The sequence below is a fragment of the Anabrus simplex genome, chromosome 2 (genome assembly GCF_040414725.1).
Source record: "Anabrus simplex isolate iqAnaSimp1 chromosome 2, ASM4041472v1, whole genome shotgun sequence".
Lineage (NCBI taxonomy): Eukaryota > Metazoa > Arthropoda > Insecta > Orthoptera > Tettigoniidae > Anabrus > Anabrus simplex.
In genome coordinates, this window is record NC_090266.1 from 424,790,957 (window position 1) to 424,811,313 (window position 20,357).

The window sequence follows — 20,357 nt, forward strand, 5'->3', positions numbered from 1 at the left end:
ATAAACAAATGTTGATTTTAAAATATTTCCATAAATATGATCAATATTATTACGATCCCATAATGTTTGTGAACATGTGTTGTATTTCAAACATTTATAAAAAGTAATCGGTAATCAAGTCTTATTATTTGCATATAGTTTTACAAATATGCGTTTTATTTCAAATATTTCCATAAATATAAGAAATTATTACGATCGCATAGCCTTCACAAATGTGCCTTGTACTTTCTATGGAGTGAGATTATTACGATCCCCCAGAGCTCACCAACATGTTTTGTATTTGAAACACAGTTCATTTGCAAACAGAACTGCGCACCGAATAGGAGTCATTCCAGGGATATGTAAATGGGTCCAGGCACATAACATGGTATAATAATGAAAACCCCAAAATATTGTGCCACACCAAGCATTTATTGTAGAGTAGCAAACACATGCATGAGCACTTAGTACCACTCGTAGCCTAGAGATAGATGGCGATATGGTCGGGCATGGAGGCATACAGATGTCGGAAGTTCTCTTGAGAAAGATCCTGCCACAGCTGGTGCAACTGACACCCCAAATATGCCGTCGTTGAAGCTGGCCTAAATGGTCGTCTAATCTGGTCCGAAAAGTTATCGACTGCCTGAAGGTCTGGAGGACTTACTGAGCGTGGAAGGATGTTGACATTAAGAAGGAAGGCAAGAGATACCCGTGCTGTTTAAAGGCGGGCTGGAAAATAGGCATGTGGAGCTGCACCAGGAAAGGAAGCATAGACGGTGGTAAAATTTCCTGCACCGAGCTCGATAGCTGCAGTCGCTTAAGTGCGACCAGTATCCAGTAATCGGGAGATAGTGGGTTCGAACCCCACTGTCGGCAGCACTGAAGATGGTTTTCCGTGGTTTCCCATTTTCACACCAGGCAAATGCCGGGGCTGTACCTTAATTAAGACTACGGCCGCTTCCTTCCCATTCCTAGGCCTTTCCTATCCCATCGTCGCCATAAGACCTATCTGTGTCGGTGCGACGTAAAACAAATAGCAAAATAAAAAATTCCTGGACTTATCACCATACCATCGATCACAAACGGGAGTTGTAGGAAATGGCATCACACTCCATGAAGCGTGGATCACTGCGCTAGCCAGGACGTCTCCAGATTCGAATTCTGTAGTCATCTGTACCCAGGCAGAATCGTGATTCGACACTGAACATCACTCGTAGTCAACCACCAAACAACCATGCTGCTTGTCATGGCAAAAGATCAGACATGCTCGTCGATGTTCAGGTTGCAATAGTAGACGTCATAAGGGACGCCACGACGACATATCCTGTTCCACTGGCCGCCTCGATATAGTACTGCTGTGCACATGGGTAACACCAACTGTCACGACTTTGTCTCTGAATGACGCACAGAGACTCCCGTGACGTTCTCACGCATGATGAAACGATCCTCCCTGCTGGCAGACCGCTGGGGTCGAACCGAGCCCTCTCGACGCATGAATCCCCATGTTCCCAATGCGTCCAAAACCGACGCAAAATGTAGTCAGTACGGGTTAAACGGCGAGCATTGCATCGAAATGCCCAACCTTCCTCTGTCAGTCCGACGATGTATCCTCCCTAAAACTCATCTAGGTATACTCGGAGTCAACTCAAATCCTAACCGATCCCTTTGATGTTATGTCTGTGTTATAAACGCCGCTTACATTACCCGCCACGTTCAGGACGGCAACCGAGATTGAGTGTGGGGAAGGAGGGGAAGTGTTCACACGTGGAAGGATATTTTTTTGTTAGCTCTTCAATTGACTACCGTTATAACATCAAAGGCGCCACTTAGAACTTGAGTTGACGCTTACTAGCCAAAACTTGTTCATTGTACTGATGGGGTGTGCTACGTATACACTCTGTGACTCACGCCGCTCACAGTGCTACTAAGGCTTATTCGGAGTCCAGCATCTATGAAAGAGGGACGGACATATATGCCCCATAATGTCATTTCTGCGCAAGTTATCAGCATTAAACACAAATGAAACATTTGGCGATTCCGTGTTACAACCTTCGTTGTGCTCGTGGGATTCATTCACTGAGCGCATTTATTATTATTTTTTCTTTTTTTTAATGAATGTATTTTCAAAGAGAAATTTTCAAAAACACGTTTTGTATTTCAATATTTGGTGAGACATTTTCCTAAGATAATGTTCGTGAAATGTTTTCTTTCATGTCCAAAATGCCAGCTGTTCAATTCAAGAGTCCAAGTGAAAAATAGCATTGTCAATATAAATCAGAAGTTTATGTAACTACACAAATGGTACTTACTGAAACAGGAGAAGCAGGAAAGGTAAATCATACTGTTATGAATGACCCATCTCACTTCGAGGTCGGGAAAGTGCAATGTTGTTGATATCGTTAAAAGCGCCATACATCCCATGCTAATGGCAAATCTTGTCCACAGGAGAACGATGTTAAGTTTACTTCTGAGTGGAGCGCTAAACATCCGCTTCTAAATAGAAAGAGGTCTATAGGAGATGGGAAGTGCATTTGACAGGGTTGGCATCATCAGAGTTCACAAACGATGAATTGGCTTCATCGTCAGTTTTCCTTTATACATTACAACGGCGAATTTCAGCAACCAACTCATTCAAAATATATCTTCCATTGTTATCCCTACCATAGATCGATGAGTCTTCCTTGAAGAATTCTATTCAAACACAGCTTCGTACAACAGAATTCTGAAACTTAATATATATTAAGGTAAGCAATTAATGATGTCCGAATAATGAAATGATTTGTCAAACGTTTTCTCTAATATGGACAAATGACCACTTATAATCACAGTATACCCAATAACAACAGATGTATAAAGTTTCCAGAGAAAAATTAACAAAAGTCTATTAGACTATTGTGGGCGAACATCTTACTGAATATATGAATGCACAAGTTAGGTTTTGCTTGAAATTTTCGAAACTTTAAAGATGTTCTCCAACTAAGAACATCGTAACTGTCTTTTTGTGATTTTGAGATTATTCACTTATAATGTACTAAAAATGAGCTCTGTCAACTGAAAAAAATTTTCACCCTGATTCGAAATATGTATTTTTGTTAACTCGGTATTTAAGAACATCCTAACTGTTATTATTTAATTTGTTTCAGTTACGAACATCGTAACTTAAGATACGATGTTTTTAAATGGAGTGTCGTCTATAACATGTTCTGTAAAAGTGAAGTTACGATCATCTTATAGGAAGTATTCAATTCATTCACTCAACACTGAATGTTTAGGACAGCACTGATTTTGAGCTTCTGTCCGCATTGACGCGCCAATTTGTTCCAAGTTTCCATTCTCACTGCTTTGTGACCTGAGAGATCATCAGTTGATTATAGTACTAATTTTAGCTACTGGGGAGAGACATTTCCCGTCACTGAAGTCGAGAAACAGTACAGGCGGGAATGCAACCAGTGCAGGGTTAAACGCCGAGTACACCCCGTTCCAGCCCTCGCACCACTTTTCAAATTGTATGGCAGAGCCGAGAATCGAACCCGGGCCTCCGGAGGTGGCAGCTAATCACACTAACCATTACACCACAGAGGCAGACCCAATAATAATTATTATTATTATTATTATCATCATCATGTTCGTCTCCGTGGATAAATTGTTAACATGCTGGCATTTTCGTCCAAGGGATTCCTACAAAAATCTGAAAACTGCTGTAGCCGAACCAACTGAATCAGAGACGATTCGTGACTAATAAAGACTTATAAAAAAGGTCTCTCGGTTCACTTGGTTAGGTTTTCATATTTGTATTTTCCAAACAATAAAACATTGAAAAGGTACAAATAATAACTACCGGTAGTATTTTTTTAAATACCCTTATCCATATCTCCCTCCCTCCCACCGTCCATTATCCCAACCTTTAAAGTGGTAATTTATTTTGAAAGACATTGTTAACTCCGTGGTCTTTAACGCTGTGTTGTTCGCAGGCAACTATCTCAAAAGTGTTAAGTTCAGTCAGTTCCTCCTTTTAGCTCAATTAAAAAGTAAAAATAAAATTTAAAGTAAAAAAAGACACAACTTGAAGAAAATGGTCATTATTGGATTAAAATTTCCAAACAATAACATCGTAACTTGACTTAAATATCTTCAATGAAGCACATCGTAAATTCATCACACGCTGTTCGTCGCTGGATAATTCCAGTTCAGTTATATCGTAACTACATGTAAATGGGTTATTTAATACATTAAGACACCCTTCTTGGGGCAAAATAAACTAGGCAGTAAATGCATTTCATTGAACCTATAATCTTTAATATCGAAAAACTCTCTGATTTGCTTGAAATTTTCGAAACTTTAAACTACTTTCCTCAAAAGGTTATTTTATGCAGATACAATGTTCTCAGTTGGAGGGGTTGAAGTGACAAAGCAGTGCATGAAATGACAAGCAAACATAACAAAAAATAAAATGTAAATTAATCTACTGGGCAAAACAGAGATGAATATGGGCTGAATGGTCTGTGTTGAGGCCATCGGTTCAGAGGATCCTGAGTTCGATTCCCGGCCGGGTTGAGGATTTTAGTCGCGTGTGATCAATTCTTCTGGTTCGGGAACTGGTTTGTGTTTTTCCCAACACTCTCCTCTTCATATTCAGACAGCACACCACACTACCAACCACCACAGAAACGCACAATAAGGATAAAATCCTTCCAGATAGAGTTGAGGTCAGGAAGGGAATCTTGCCGTAAAACAAGGCCAAATCCACATGTGCCCGATGGTTCGCACCCACGACCTCACAAGGTATGGGGAAAGCGGTCAAAGGAGAAGATGTATTACATCTTTCTGTCCGTACATTTCAAATTTTCTGTCAATACTACTTCTTTTTACCTCGGGCGAGGTGTACAATGATCAATTCCTCCTTCGATTTCAGTCTTGTCTGTTTAGTTCTCAGAGGTATCACGCCAAATTTACTGGAGTGATTAATATGAAAGTTGATATTTGAGTAAAATGTGCACCTGAAAGAAAACTAGGCTTCATTTATTATAATATTCCTCAGTAGAGGGGGAGGGGATTCAAGGTATTAATTTAACACAATTATTTTCAAAAAATGTTTTTCGAAAAAAGTATATATAACAAACGATGTAGGAAAAAGTATTACGAACATTTATATTAAATTTATTTTGTGATAGGACGAACCAGTACTGATACACCTGTGGAAAACTATTTCTGATACTTTCCACATTCGACACTGATTATTATTATTATTAATTATTATTGGCTAATGGCAACAAGTAAGATACATATGTACAAGTATATAATATTTACACATATACACAGACAAGAAACATGTTTTATAGCAGAATGTCCAGTTGGGTGATCCACTGTATGGCTTGTTCTGTTGGTTCCAAAAAGTCACTTGGGCTACCTGTGTAGGAACGTCGTGTACATTCACTTACAATATGGGAGATCGTCTTCCGAGATGCACCACAGTCGCACTCTGGTGATGAAATAAATTTCCACTTATAAAGGGCATCCCTGCATCGTCCATGATTTGTTCTCACCCGATTCAGAGTGGTCCAAATCTTACGCGGTAGATAATGTCCACCAGGAAGATGTTCACCAGAAAAGATGTTGTGTAAGGAACTGTCTGTGGCAACTTTCCAGCGACTTCTCCGTTCTTGTAAAGAGTGAAAATTCCCATCAGCCAATGTGACAGCATCATGCAAAGATGGATGGCGTGACTTCAGCCTCATTATCTTGAGAACAGGAATATCATCCAGAACATGCAGTTGAGGGTTCATTTCTATCTTCTTGAACTCTCGAATGAGAGCATGTGATCTTCTTAAATCAGGCGGCATTAAACCTGACAGAACTGGGAGCCAATAAAGGGATGTGGACTGAAAAGTACTACTACTACTACTACTACTAATAATAATAATAATAATAATAATAATAATAATTCATTTTATTAGTTTAGCCTTCAGGTTTGGTTTCTTTCCTGGAGCGTGAGACATTTGGTCGGGGATACGACTGGGGAGGAGGATCAGTATCTCTCCGAGGTAGCCTCACCTGCCACGCTGAACAGGGCCCTTGTTGGGGATTGGAAGGGATAGACAAGGAAGAGGGAAGGAAACGGCCGTGGTCTTAAGTTAGGTACCATCTCGGTATTTGCCTAGAAAAGAAGTGGAGAACCATGGAAAACCACTTTAAGGAGGGATGAAGTGGGAATTGAACCTGGGCCTCCTTGTGTGGCATTTATAGCACTAACCACCACACCACAGAGGCGGACATAAGAATAAGAATAAGAATAATCACCATCATCATCATCATAATCATGTTCGTCTCCGTGCCTAAATGGTTAGCATGCTGGACTTTCGTCCAAGGGATCCCGGGTTCGATTCTCGGCCGTGTCAGGGACTTTAAACTTCACTGGTTAATTCATCAAGCTTGAGGACTGAATGTATGTGCCGTCTTCAGCATTAGAATTCATCTTCGGTAGGGCCTTATCCGCACAGGTGCGCAAGTCACCTATAACTTGTCAACCTGAAATACCTGCACCAGGCCTCTGTGGAGGCCATGCGCCATTGTTTTTGTTATATCACCATCATCGTTATCATTCCCGTGGCTATAACCACGTATCAAGTCACAAAAAATCTACCAACTTGTTTTCTCTTATCATAATCTTTGATGATATGACTACACTGAGTGTGGTTTTCTCCAAGGGTGAAATACTATACGGTGGATGGTATATCACTTGATTTTTTATTTTTATTTTATTTATTTTATTTTAAAACTTTTATTGGCAGTTAAAATATTTTTGTGTTGCATGTTGGGGATTGTTTAGGCAATGCGAATTAATTTAAAAAGTAACTACATTTACAATATTCAACAGACTTTTAATATTATTTCAGAGTAACATAATGTTAACAAACATGGACTTACAGTAATACAGACATTTAACACACTCGAATATGCGTATTGTCTAATTTACGGAGCCTTTTCAACATTGCTGAATGTTTCCGTAGGAATGCCTACAATTCATACAAATAAATCATAAATAAATATTTTATATAATATATCATATGCATTAATTGGGTCATTAAATGATGTATTACTCAAATTTTACTTCATACAAATTCCTTAGTTAAGTCTATACAGTGTGAATTATAAACACTCTATGTACATGATGAGCTGCTGCGTTAAAAACAATGGCTAGTTGCTGGAAGGACCATTGTTCAGTCCCCCACTTCCTGGTCGGTTCAGCGAGCTGTGAAAATGACTACAGGAGGAATTTCCTCCGTCAGAAGATTTCTTCAGAGAGTGAAGGTGCTGAACATATTGTTCTTATCTCCTGAATTCGAGGTAAGAAAATGTGGATCCTTAACCTACTTATATACATTAAATACTCCTTTACTACTAAACAAAGAAATATTTTGGTGATCATCTTCAGTTGCACTTAGTTCTAGGAGATGAATCTGGTAGTGAAGACTATTTTGTATTATAAGAATTACTAGAAAACTACTTGAGCCTTGAAGAAGTGACAATCTACTTCTCTATATTTATGATAAACATTATGACTATAATATTAGGAATTAGATCTAAGGGGGAATGTCAATTCAAAGATGATAACAAGTTGAGTAGCACACCACAGATATTAGATCGTAACAAGTAAATTATTAGAAAGAGGAAGAAAACGTGCGACTTCAAACATGACAGATCTTGACCCATGTGTCCATACCCAACATCAAATATACATTGTCACATCGTCGAATCAAATTCTCCCCTATATAGTACAATCCATTATATGGCTACAGAGGCTAAGCATGTCATATATTTTACTAAGTGCGTATCGCATTGTTTTGCTTGCTTATTATCAGTTTATGTGGTAACCTATGGAAAAATGTATTATAATGATAGTATTCCATTGTTCCACTAGAATGGTGGCACACACTGTGAAGTTCACTGACTAAAACAAGAGAAACCCGCTATAATATCACTCCCCAGCCAAGATCATGACTGCTGACTCATGACCAAGCAGTGATCCCGTAACCCCCTCCCCCACTCACCATTCACATTCACGAAGTATTCAGACTGTTCACATAGCTTTCGCAGAGACGTCTTTTGGCTCCAATGTTATCTTTGAAGTCCTTTTTTCTGGAGGTCCATATTCCTGGTAAATTTCGTTTTCATCGTCCTCATGAGCCGCTGTATCCATTCTGAAATCAAATGAAATCACATCATAAATATATATTAAATCCAATCTTACGACGTGTACATCAGATACCAAATTATACAAAATATGAAATTAATATAAATTATTAAATTATACAGAAGAAGAGTTATAGACTAATGATGATAGATAAGTTTCAAACGAAAAGTCATATTTAACTAACACGGGCCTTAAATGTCTTCTAACCGGGCGAGTTGGCCGTGCGTTTAGGGGCCCGCAGCTCTGAGCTTGCATCCGGGAGATAGTGGGTTCGAGCCCCACTGTCGGTAGCCCTGAAGATGGTTTTCTGTGGTTTCCCATTTCCACACAAGTCCAATACTGGGGCTGTACCTTAATTAAGGCCACGGCCGCTTCCTTCCCATTCCTAGACTTTTCCTATCCCATCGTCGCCATAAGACCTATCTGTGTCGGTGCGACGTAAAACAAATTGTAAAAGGTATTCTAGAGATATCTGTAGGATATACAAATCAATCATCAAACTGACACACTATTAAACTCGAGTTACGTACAAACCTGAACAAATCAGACGAAAGAATAAAACATGAAAAATACAAAGACAGTTCAGAGAGAGTAAATGAGGTTCATCATAGAGGCAGCGTGACGTGTTATCTCATTTAGCGTCTCTCAACTGTCTTTGTGTTATTTATAGTACTGTATGTTTTGTTTTTTCATCTTTATCAATCATCGCTCATCAAATCAGTGTGAATGTGGAGAAATGTTGTGGAGTCGAACACAATTTACAATAAAGACAAAAATTTAGGTTATAAGGGCTAAAATGTGGTTATTAAAACAAAATTATATGAGTCATCCGGGGTAGTAAGGGTGAACGCAACATCGATCAATTTATGTTTTTAATATGAATCTGATTGTGGGAGGCAACACACATGCCCTCAGGAACAGTTTTGGAATTCTCCTGTCTTTCCTATATTATAAAATAAGGATTCAAAGGAAGTAGTCTATGATTTCAAGCACTCAAATTACGGGTAGTAATGGGAAATCCACACCCCAGCACTTCAAAACTGCCTCTATTAAGAACCTCATTTAGTTTCTCTCAGCTGTATTTGCATTATTTATGTTTTGTTCTTTCATCTGATTTGCGGAGGTTTGTACACAACTGTAGTTTAATGGTTCTGTCGGCTTCCTTTATGTTAATTTCCTAGATTAATATCTCCAGTAATAATAATAATAATAATAATAATAATAATAATAATAATAATAATAATCATGTATAAATATATAATGCAGAGAACAAAACTGTGGTGAAATTATTATTATTATTATTATTATTATTATTATTATTATTATTATTATTATTATTATTATTATTATTATTATTATTATTATTATTATTATTATTATTATATGAAATTAGGTCAACGAACTGCTGTGAAGTTTGCCCTTATTATCTAGAACGCCTTATGTGTTGCGCCCAATCAAATGGGTATCCTTAGATTTTCAAAAAAACAGTTACAACTTTAAAAATCACATTGCAGAAATATATACAAGTGTAATATACATACATATTATGTGAATTTTGACTCAACGGGAGCCAAAAATAAATACTATTTGCACTTATACTCTATTTTCTGTCCATACATGAAATTTCTGTTTACAGACTATCTTCTTGAACTTGGTAGATCACTATTTCTGCAGTAAAATAACTGCTCCTGAGCAGTTTCTCGACGTACTACGAGCACTCTGTATGTGTATCATTTAACCTCTTCAGTTCCAGTGCATCACGTATGTTGTCTAGTGTCCATGAAATGTGCGACAACGAGTGCTGTGGACTTGTATCATATTTCACAGATACTGGATCGTCATTATTTGTCTTAGTTTAGTCCTAAGGTATAATATGAGATAGCTAGGTATTCTGAGATTTAGAACTTGAATATAATGCATTTAGTGCAAAATATTGCATCTTTGACCTAGAAGAATGTTTATTATTAACATCTTACTTAGATTTTTCTCCATGATTGTGGAAGTTATTTATAATTCGCAGTCTAAATATTCACTCCACGACCGTAGAACAAAATTCCAAGTATTTAAAAAAAATTCCTGTGGTGTGTTGTTAAAACTTTGGAAACATAACTTTGGTTTATGATTTTCATTAAATGTTTATTATTATCACAAAGTAAGGAATTGTGTTTGAACTGTTTTCGCTTCTTTCTCGCTACTGTCTTTACCGGATAAGCATTCCCCTGAATTATCTACATGCCCGTTGGACAAGTATGACGAAGAGGTTGCAGTTGCTTCATCCTATGAACAATGTATGTAGCCTCTTAAAGTGACTGTGAGCGATCTTTACTGCTTCTTCTCAGTCAACGAAGCCTATTTAACAAACATTTGACATATCAACATAAATCAGTATCCAAGACACCTTCCATTGTTTTATTACTGTAAGCACTTCACAATACATGATGCAAGATTTGTGCCGTTTACGGAGAGAGTGTGGTGAATAATCGAGTTTCTCAGGAATATAACAATTTTTCACTACTGTATGTAATTGAAGTTTCATATCAACTCCTATACGTCTTACGAGACGCTGCAATTAATTTTATCCAATACAGACTGGGAATTTCTCGCCAAGAAGGAAATATCACCTGTACGACATATTGCTCCGAACAAAGAGAAAGGTAATTCGTTCCGATTTTCAGTCCGCAGACCGATTTGATGCTGTTCTCCATGCCAACATATGTCATCACAGTGTCACTAAGAGTACTATTATGTTGTATAGTTGTAAACTTAAATCTGGGATATAGCGGGATCGAATCCAACCGCCAGCAGGCTTGAAGATTATTCTCTGTGGTTACTCCGTTTTCACACCTGGCAAATTTTGCAACTGTCTGTTACACTACATTCCACATCCTATTTCAGCAGCACCGGAAAGAACCATACGCATTAGTGCCCCCATGGAACAGTTAGAAAGAGAAGATGATGCTTGTTTTTTTTTTAAGGGGCCTAACATCGAAGGTCATCGGCCCAGAAAGAGAAGAAAAGTCTATTTATCTATACAGTAGAAGTTTACTTTACCCTAATTTCGTAGTCGTATTATTGATTTGACACCCCCATATCATAATTACATATACACACCGAGCAAGTGGACAGTGTGCTCTATGCCACGTAGCTGTGAACTTGCATTCGAGAGATAGTGGATTCGAAATCCACTGTCAGCAGCCCTGAAAATGGTATTCCGTGGTTTCCCATATTCACACACGGCAAATGCTGGGGCTGTATTTTAAGTAAGGCAACGATCGCTTACTTCCCAATCGTGACCCTTTCCTATCCCATCTTCACCATAAGACCTGTATGCATCGGTGTGACGTAAAACAGATAGTAAAAAATCATTGTCACAACCAGAGTATACTAGCTGCATTGTATGCGCAAGCTGTAACTTTACGTTCAGGACATGGCGGATTCGAGCCCTACCGTCGGCAGCCCTGAGGATAGTTTTCCGTGGTTTTCCAATTTTACTCCAGGCAAATGTTTAATCTGTTCCTCAATTAAGGATGTTCACGTTTCCTTTCAGCAGAGCCTCCGTGGCTCAGGCGGCCGCGCGCCAACCTCTCACCGCTGGGTTCCGTAGTTCAAATCCCAGCTCCATGTGAGATTTGTGTTGGGAAAAGCAGAGGTGGGACAGGTTTTTCTTCGGCTACTCCGGTTTTCCCTGTCATCTTCATTCCAGCAACACTCTCCAATATTTCATCTGTCAGTCATTAATCAATGCTCCAGGGGAGTGCGACAGTGCGACTAGGGAATAAAGGGCTATTGTCTCACCAGACAGACCCTGGGTGTTTCCAGGTCATTATTATCTGGTTAGCTCTTCCTCTGATCAAATGTTGACCCCTTTCTAGCGAAGATCATTAGGTTCTCGACTTCTGGATTAAGGTTACGGGGATGAATCCTGAAGTTGTTGGGTGGTTTCTAAGCCGGTCCTAATTTTACAACCCAAACAGTAAAATCCGTCAATTTCCTTCAAGATTTGGTGATCCGATATTACTTCATTTAAATTAATTTCACCGCCATTGTTTTATATTCCTCCATAGTTTCTAGATTGAATGGTAAAGCTATTTTGAAATACCGATTTTCAGCGAGGTCGTCGAAGTTAAGCAACATTGGTCGTAGTCTGTACTTGATGAACAGACCGCGTACTGCTGGCTGGAGGAGTGGTAAAGAATTGCGCGTGTACTTTGACTCAGAATGCCTGAGCAGTGCGTGGCTTAGCTGAGGGAACTGATTTGGTCACCAATGTCCAGGTTTACATAAGGAACTGCGTTCTTGTAGTTATTAATTTTTACAAGTTGCTTTACGTCGCACCGACACAGATAGGTCTTAAGGCGATGATGGGACAGGAAGGGACATGGAGTGGGAATGAAGCGACCGTAGCCTTGATTAAGGTACAGCCCCAGCATTGTCCTGGTGTGAAAATGGGAAAGCACGGAAAACCATCTTCAGGGCTGCCGACAGAGCGGTTCGAACCCACTCTCTCCCGAATACTGGATACTGGTCGCATTGCAGCTATCGAGCTAAATGCTTATTTTAGTTACTTAGCATACAAGTATACAGGGTTGATGATTAAAAATGTTAAGGCCACGGCCGCTTCCTTCCCACTCCTAGCCCTTCCCTGTCCCATCGTCGCCATAAGACCTATCTGTGTCGGTGCGACGTAAAGCAACTAGCAAAAAAAAAAAATTAAAAATGACTCAAATCGAAATACAAATCGACAACAGTAACAAACATTCTGTCTTCATAAATTACTGAATAATGCATTTGGGATCCGATAAAATGTGAAATTCGTTCTTGTATTCCGCATCTGAGATCGGTCCATGTACTTGATAGTATTCCAATCCAGTAGACGGAATGAATATTAAGCATACCAGTTTTCGAATTTGACATAAAACCACTTAGTTTAGCTGGAACATAGAACATCCGTGAAACATATTGGTATTCGATTTTCCATTGTTTTAAGTTCACTCCAACTCTTCCCCATTTGAAAGGCTTCTTCCTCTACAGTTCTTTTCCACGTCCTTCTAGGGTCGGTTCTGATTCGGGATCCTGGGGTGTTCCAATCCAAAGCCGTCTTCTCCATTGATTTAATTTGCTTTCTCAGTGTATGAACACTCCACTTCCATGTTCTTCTTTTAACTTCGACTGCAGTTGGGAACTGATAGGTAGATATCCAAAGTTCTTCATTGTAAACACGGTCTCTTATTACCAGAGTTGCAGAAGGCTGCCTCCGAAGAGGCCTGGTGAAGGTTTTCGAGGTAACGCCGTATAAGCGACCTGAGCGTCTACGAGGATGGGCCCCTACCTACATGAATTTTAATTACGAAGACGGCACACACACCCAGTCCCCAAATCATCGGAATTAACCAATGGAGGTTAAAATCTCCACCCGGCCGGGAATAGAACTTGGGATCCCCTGGACCGAAGGCCAGCACGCTAACCATTTAGCCATAGAGCCGGCCTGCATGAAAGTGAAAGAGGTATTCACGATGCTGACCATCTGATATTAAAGATGCGTCGTAGACAATGGTTTATAACAGTCTGTAGTGAGTTAGTGGGAGTCTGCGTAAATTTCTCAATAAATACAAAAGGAAAAATTTACCGTCCATTTTTAAAATCCTTACTTTTTTCCTGGAAATATTCTTGTTCCTCCACACTGGATACATCTGCATGAAATGCGAAAGTAAATTGAGAATTCGCACAGGTTAAGAACTAGTATCAATCAATCAATCATCAACGATCTGCATTTAGGGCTGTCACACATGTGGCAGATTCCCTATCAATTGTTTACCTAGCTTTTTTAAATATTTTATACGAACTTTGAAATGTATCGAACATTTCCCTTGATAATTTATTCCAATCCCTTACTCCTCCTCCTATAAATGAATATTTGCCCCAGTTTGTCTTCTTGAATTTCAACTTATCTTCACATTATGATTTTTCCTACTTTGAAAGCTCCACTCAAGCGTATTCGTCTACTTATGTCAGTCCACGCCAACTCTCCACTGACAGCTCGAAACATACCACTTAGTCGAGCATCTCGTCTCCTTACTCCCAAGTCCTCCCAGCCAAAAGTTTGCAATGTTTTCGTAGCACTACTCCTTTGTCGGAAATCACCCAGAACAAATCGTGCTCATTTCTTTTGAATATTTTCCTGTTCTCGTATCAAGCAGTTATGGTGAGGATCCCATACACTGGAGCCATACTCCAACTGCAGTCTTACCAGAGACTTACACACCCTCTGCTTTACATCCTTACTACAACCCCTAAACACTCTCATAATCATGTGAAGAGATCTGTAACGTTTGTTAACAACCTCGTTAATTTGATTACCCCGAAGGAGATCATTCCTTATCTTAACATCTAGTACTTACAGTGTTCCCCATGAGGTACTATCACCCCATCAACACAATTATTAAAACTGAGAGGGCATTTCCTCTTGGTGAAACATACAAATTTTCTTTTAATCCCAATTACTTTCATACAATTATCTACCGTCCATCACACAATATTGTTCAAGTCCCCCTGCATTCACTCTCAAACCTGCAACAAAATTTACTACTCTATACACTCTAACATCGTCCGCCAATACCGTTATTGTGATTCTAGTTCTTTACTTATATCATTAACATATAGAAGAAAACATAAAGGACCAATAATACTGCCCTGCGGGACCCACGTCTTAATCATTACAGGGTCAGATAACGCTTAACCTACTCCAATTCTCTGAGTTTTATTTTCAAGAAATGTAGCCACCCACTTAATCACTCTTCCAGTAGCCCTCATTTTCGTCATCATCTCCCATGGTCTACCCTCTCAAAAGGCTTGGGGAGGTCAATATCAGATTTAAAAACGAGATACATTACATCCTACCAGAATATTCTTTAGCACCTTGCATTTATTACACCACGACGAACATCGTACAGCAATCAAAGTAATACCTCGATATTTGTTGTTATACATCACGTCACATTAGGTCTAATTTATATAAACAGTGTTTAAGTATCTCCTAAATAACGTACACACTATTAACAGGTATTGTTTTATAGCCCGCAGAATGGTACGTATATCACTAATTCTTGACTCTGAGAATATAGTCCAGAACCTCCTGCATTGAAGGGTTCGTAAGAATACCAACTATAGCAGTGTATAATTATTAAAGGTAAGGGTGTATTCTGCCCGAAGGCAGGTTCGAACATCCGCAGAGGTGTGCCTGAGCCGCAGTTTACGTACGGTAGGGTGGCCAGTTCCTTTCCGCGTGGCAACCCATCCAAATCTTGACCACGCCCAATGTTGCTTAACTTCGGAGATCTCACGGAATCCGGTGTTTCAACACGGCTACGGCCGTTTACGTACAATTATAATTATTATAGAGCACAAAACCTTAATTTTCAGGGCGAATTCAACTTACGCGTATTTATTTTCGTTCGTCGCCAGGAATAGTGATTTTGGGCAGTCCTTGTAGTACCGCCAACATTCCCCATGGTCTTGACCAGCCCGTTCAGCTGTAACGTATTCTTCCAGCAAATCTGCATACGGAGACTTGCTTGCGCTAAAACAGTTGAATAAGTTATTAAAATCTGTCAGTTGTGGAGAAGGAGTATTGGAAAATAAATCACACGTTTGTACTCACGTGAAGAAGAGTTTAATTATTTCCCCAAGCAATCCGAATCGGTGTAACGAATGTCCGTGTACTTCACAGATCGCTCTGAGAAGACATGCCCTTCCGTCCATCCCAAAATTGGCGAGGAAATCTTCAACTATGGCGTAAAGAAGAGCCCTGAAACATAAAACATGAAATATTCATATTTTTACAGAATAAAACTCTGACATGAGGTGTTTGAAGCTATTAGCCAAGGGCAAAATTTAGAAACACTTTTCTTATAAAACAATTGAAACAGCTTTTATGAAAACAATGAAGCAGATAGCCCAGCCGCAGGTGCAACCATATCGGATGGGTGTCTGTAGAGAGACCAGACTAACGAATGGTTAATCGAAATGAGGGTAGCAGCCTTTCGGAATTTGCAAGGACGGCAGCCTGGATGATTGACTGATAAGGCCTTGTAATAATATTTAACATGGCTTAGCTGTGTTGATACAGCTATACGGCTGAAAACAACGGGTAACTACCTCCCGAGGACATACAGCTCTTTCTGTACGTATGAATTATATATTGATTATGGCTTCTTCCCTGGTAAAATTTTACGGAGGTAAAATAGTCCCCCATTAGGATCTCCGGGTGGGGACTACACGAGATGGGAGCGATCATCAAGAAGATAATACTGACATTCTGCCAGTCGGAGCATTGAATGTTATAAATTTGACTCCTTGTGGTAGGTTAGAAAATCTGCAAAGGTAAATGAATAGATTAAAGTTACATGTAGTTGGTGTAAGAGAAGTATGTTGGCAGGAAGATCAGAACTTTTGGTCAATGGGCCAATGACCTTAGATGTTAGACCTCTTTAAACAACAAGCAGCAAGCAACTTGTGGTCAGGCGACAACAGAATTATCAACACAAAATCAAACGGGGGAAATTGAGGAGATGATTTAATAATCAATAGGATTTTTTTTTGCTAGTGGCTTTACGTCGCACCGACACAGAGAGGTCTTATGGCGACGATGGGATATGAAAGGCCTAGGAGGTGGAAGGAAGCGGCCGTGGCCTTAATTAAGGTACAGACCCAGCATTCACCTGGTGTGAAAATGGGAAACCACGGAAAACCATCTTCAGGGCTGCCAACAGTGGGATTCGAACCCACTATCTCCCGGATGCAAGCTCACAGCCGCGCGCCCCTAACCGCACGGAGGAACGAGGAATGATTGTAGTCAAGATGGACACCAAGCCAACGCCCACCACAATTGTGCAGGTCTATATGCGTGCTAATTCAGCAGATGATGATGATGATGATGAAATCGAAAGAATATATGAAGGGATGGTTTAATACAATATGTAAAAGGAGACTAGAATGTAATTGTGTTGGGAGACGGAAATGCAGTGGAATACCAAGGAAGAGGAGGTAACGCAGCAGGAGAATTCGAACTGGGACAAAGTAATGAAAGAGGAAGTCGGCTGGTTGAATTCTGTACCGATCATAACTTAGTCCTTGCTAATACCTGATACTTGTTTTCATGGTCAGTATTATAACTCAAGGGAGTTGCCTGTTTTACAGTACATATCTTAAGATTAATAAAATCTAGAACAATATTTGCTATCTTTCGATCCTAGCAGATCGAATTAAGAAGGACAAGCTGTCGTACATGACATTCGTAAATCTGGGAAAGGTGTTTGATAACACTGATTGGATCAAGCTGTTTGAGATACTGAAGGTGATCGGGATGAGTTACCGAGAAAGAGGAATTATTTACGGTCTGTACAAAAGTCAGTCTGCAATGGTGAGAATCGAAGGCTATGAAAAAGAAGCAGCAGTCCAAAAGGGAATGATGCAAGTCTGTTGTTTGTTCCTCACCCTATCAATGTTTATATAGAACAGGCGGTAAAGAAATCGAAAAGGGATTTCGAAAGTGAATCACAATCCTAGGAGAGAAAATCAAAACTCTGAGATTTGCCGATAGTATTATTATTATCTGAGTCTGCAGAAGATCTGGAGAAACTGCTGAATGGTATGGATTCAGTCCTGGAGAAAGAGTACGAGATGGAAATAAATCCAAAACAAATGTAATGGAGTGCAGTCGAACGAAGTCAGGTGATGCTGAAGTAGGCAAGTAAGTCTTAGAGGAAGTACATGGATATTGTTGATTTGTTGATATCAGAAGTAAGAGGATACAGTATGCAGGCTAGCACAAGCAAGGGAGGTCCTTCTTAAGAAAATAAATTTTCTCACTTCGAACATTGAAATAGGTATCAGAAAAATATTTTGTAGACTTTTATCTGGAGCATGACACTGTAGGTGATTTAATATGCAAGATAACTAGCTCAGAAAGAAAAAGAGTAGAAGCTTTTGAAATGTGGTGTTACAGAAGGATGCCGAAGGTGAGATGGATAGATGGAATCATGAATGAAGAGATACTGCATCAAGTTGGTGAGAGGAGAATGACTTGGCGAAATTTGACCGGAAGAAGGGATAGAATTATGGGATACATCTTAAGACACCCAGGACTTGTTCAGTTGGGTTTTGAGGGAAATGTAGTTGGTAAGAACGGCAGGCGGTAGACCATGGTACAAATATGACAGACAGATTACAGTAGACGTAAGATCTAATAGTTACGTAGAAATGAAAAGTTTAGCACAAGATAGGGTGGCATGGAAGCTGCACCAAACCAGTATACGGACTGATGTTGCAAACAACATCATCAACAACAACAACAACAATTTGGAAATTGGAAAAAAACCTTTGTCTAGGACGAGAAAGAATTTGTGTTCCAGTTACGATTTTCTTCTGTCATATTCAGCTCATATTTAATCAGAAACAATCATTATTCATAAAATACAGTATATGAATAAATAGTTACTGGTCTCTTACTGTCTGGTGTATATACCAGACCCATTATTAATTTATATTGAGGTGAGATGACTACGGGTATGGAATGTCAATTCGAAAATACAATTTTATTCAAAGAAAACACAAGTTAATTCTCCAACCTGTAAGAAAAATCTTTATTTGTCTATAGTTAGCAATAGTTCCAAAGTATAGGCAAGTTCCTAACCTCTCTCCGCCATGGAAGTTAGCGTGTGGTGGTGGTGTTGGCAGTGGATCAGCTGCACGGCTCTGTCGCCTCCGATCGAGCATCTTGGCGATGTAATCTGCAAGAAGCATACCGGACATTCTGCCCATACTGCGAGCCAAAATAGGTGGTAAAACTCCGTATGGATTCTGATTGTCTGTAAGGCCAAGTTTGTCGAAATCAACTGCAACATAAAATGACAATTATCATTATACACTACATATGACTCAGTTCATTCAGAAACATTATCAAAATTAATTTACGATACAAAGCTACACATTTAAGATGAAAATTCCCATCGGCATATATATATGGACCCTAGTTAATGGTATAAGACAGAAATATCAACCATTGCAGGAAGTAATAGCTCTCTACATGGGCGATGCTGAACTTAGAACTAGGCAAACTGGTTTCATCAAAACCCTGCAGGCAATACAACGCTAGCAATTAAATCCTGCTACGTAACACGCCTCACTATCGATATCATCCCATCTAGTATACAGTCATCCGCGCAATTGATGTTCTGAATGGTCAACGGAACTTCCAGACTTACCGGTAATATGTGTCTGTCCTCAGCACCATGAAACAAGTGATGAAATAAATCTTTGTATATCTCTTTACAGGCATGTATGCTGACACAGACCACGCGTCACAAGGGATATGCGGGCGGAGCCCGGATCCTTTGTGCAATTTTAGCCCTTCGACCCGAAGGTCTTGAGTGCTGCTTTCGACCTGTAAGTATGTACTGAGTGGTTTGGGTTGGTGGTGGTACCGTTGGTTGGGAATCGCATTGGTCAGGATATGACCTGGACCCCCGGGGGGGGGGTCAGAAGTGACTTAGGGACAAGCCCTAGGTAGTCATGATTTCCCGTAGTGGGGTTTGGAGATTGGAAGTCTTAGTAGGTTGGAAGTACTAGAATTTTGAGTCATAATAAGGTATGCAAAAGGAGGGTGAGTGGTCACCCATCCAAGTGCTAACCAAGACTGAGGTTGCTGAACTGCGATTATTTGAGAGACTTAGCGGACAGAAGAACTAGCTCAGAGAGGGAAGAGGTTGGAAGGAAGGACTGAGAGGGCTAGGCCGGGAGAATAACTTGATTGAACTTGATGATGGGTTTAATTTATGATTAATTGCTTGGCAGGCATGGTAGGAGTTACAGGGGTTACTTGAAGAGCAATTAATTGTAATAGTAATTGCAGGAGGAGGGAGGTGTCTAGATTTAAAGTCTGGGGCGGGCTGGAGGGCAGGCTAAGGCCGGGAGGTGGGGGAATATTGCTGTTTAGGCGCGGGGGCGGTGGTTGATGGGGTTTGATGTGTTTGAAAGATTTATAATGGGATTTGATGGCATTCTTGATATAGGGACAGCCTGGGAACGAAGCAGCGTGACCTGCATTACAGTTGGCGCATTTAGGCTGTGTTCTGGGAACTGTGCAGTCGGGGTGGCGGTGTGGACCTCCACATCTATTACATCTTGCAGC

The 20,357-nt window shown here is 39.9% G+C and overlaps 1 protein-coding gene across 3 annotated transcripts in view; it reads right to left on the bottom strand.

Annotated features, from left to right (window-relative positions):
* Window positions 1–6,846: 6,846 nt before the first annotated feature.
* LOC136862875 (uncharacterized) overlaps window positions 6,847–20,357 on the bottom strand; it is a 238,822-nt gene continuing 225,311 nt past the window's right edge. For all 3 annotated transcript variants that reach the window (XM_067139145.2, XM_067139147.2, XM_067139146.2), the window contains exons 3-6: window positions 18,861–19,062; window positions 15,828–15,974; window positions 15,606–15,746; window positions 6,847–8,177 (exon numbers count right to left, since the gene is read on the bottom strand). In XM_067139145.2, the coding sequence (XP_066995246.1) occupies window positions 8,057–8,177; window positions 15,606–15,746; window positions 15,828–15,974; window positions 18,861–19,062 (611 nt within the window). In that variant the 3' untranslated portion in view covers window positions 6,847–8,056. The remainder of the gene's footprint in view (window positions 8,178–15,605; window positions 15,747–15,827; window positions 15,975–18,860; window positions 19,063–20,357) is intronic.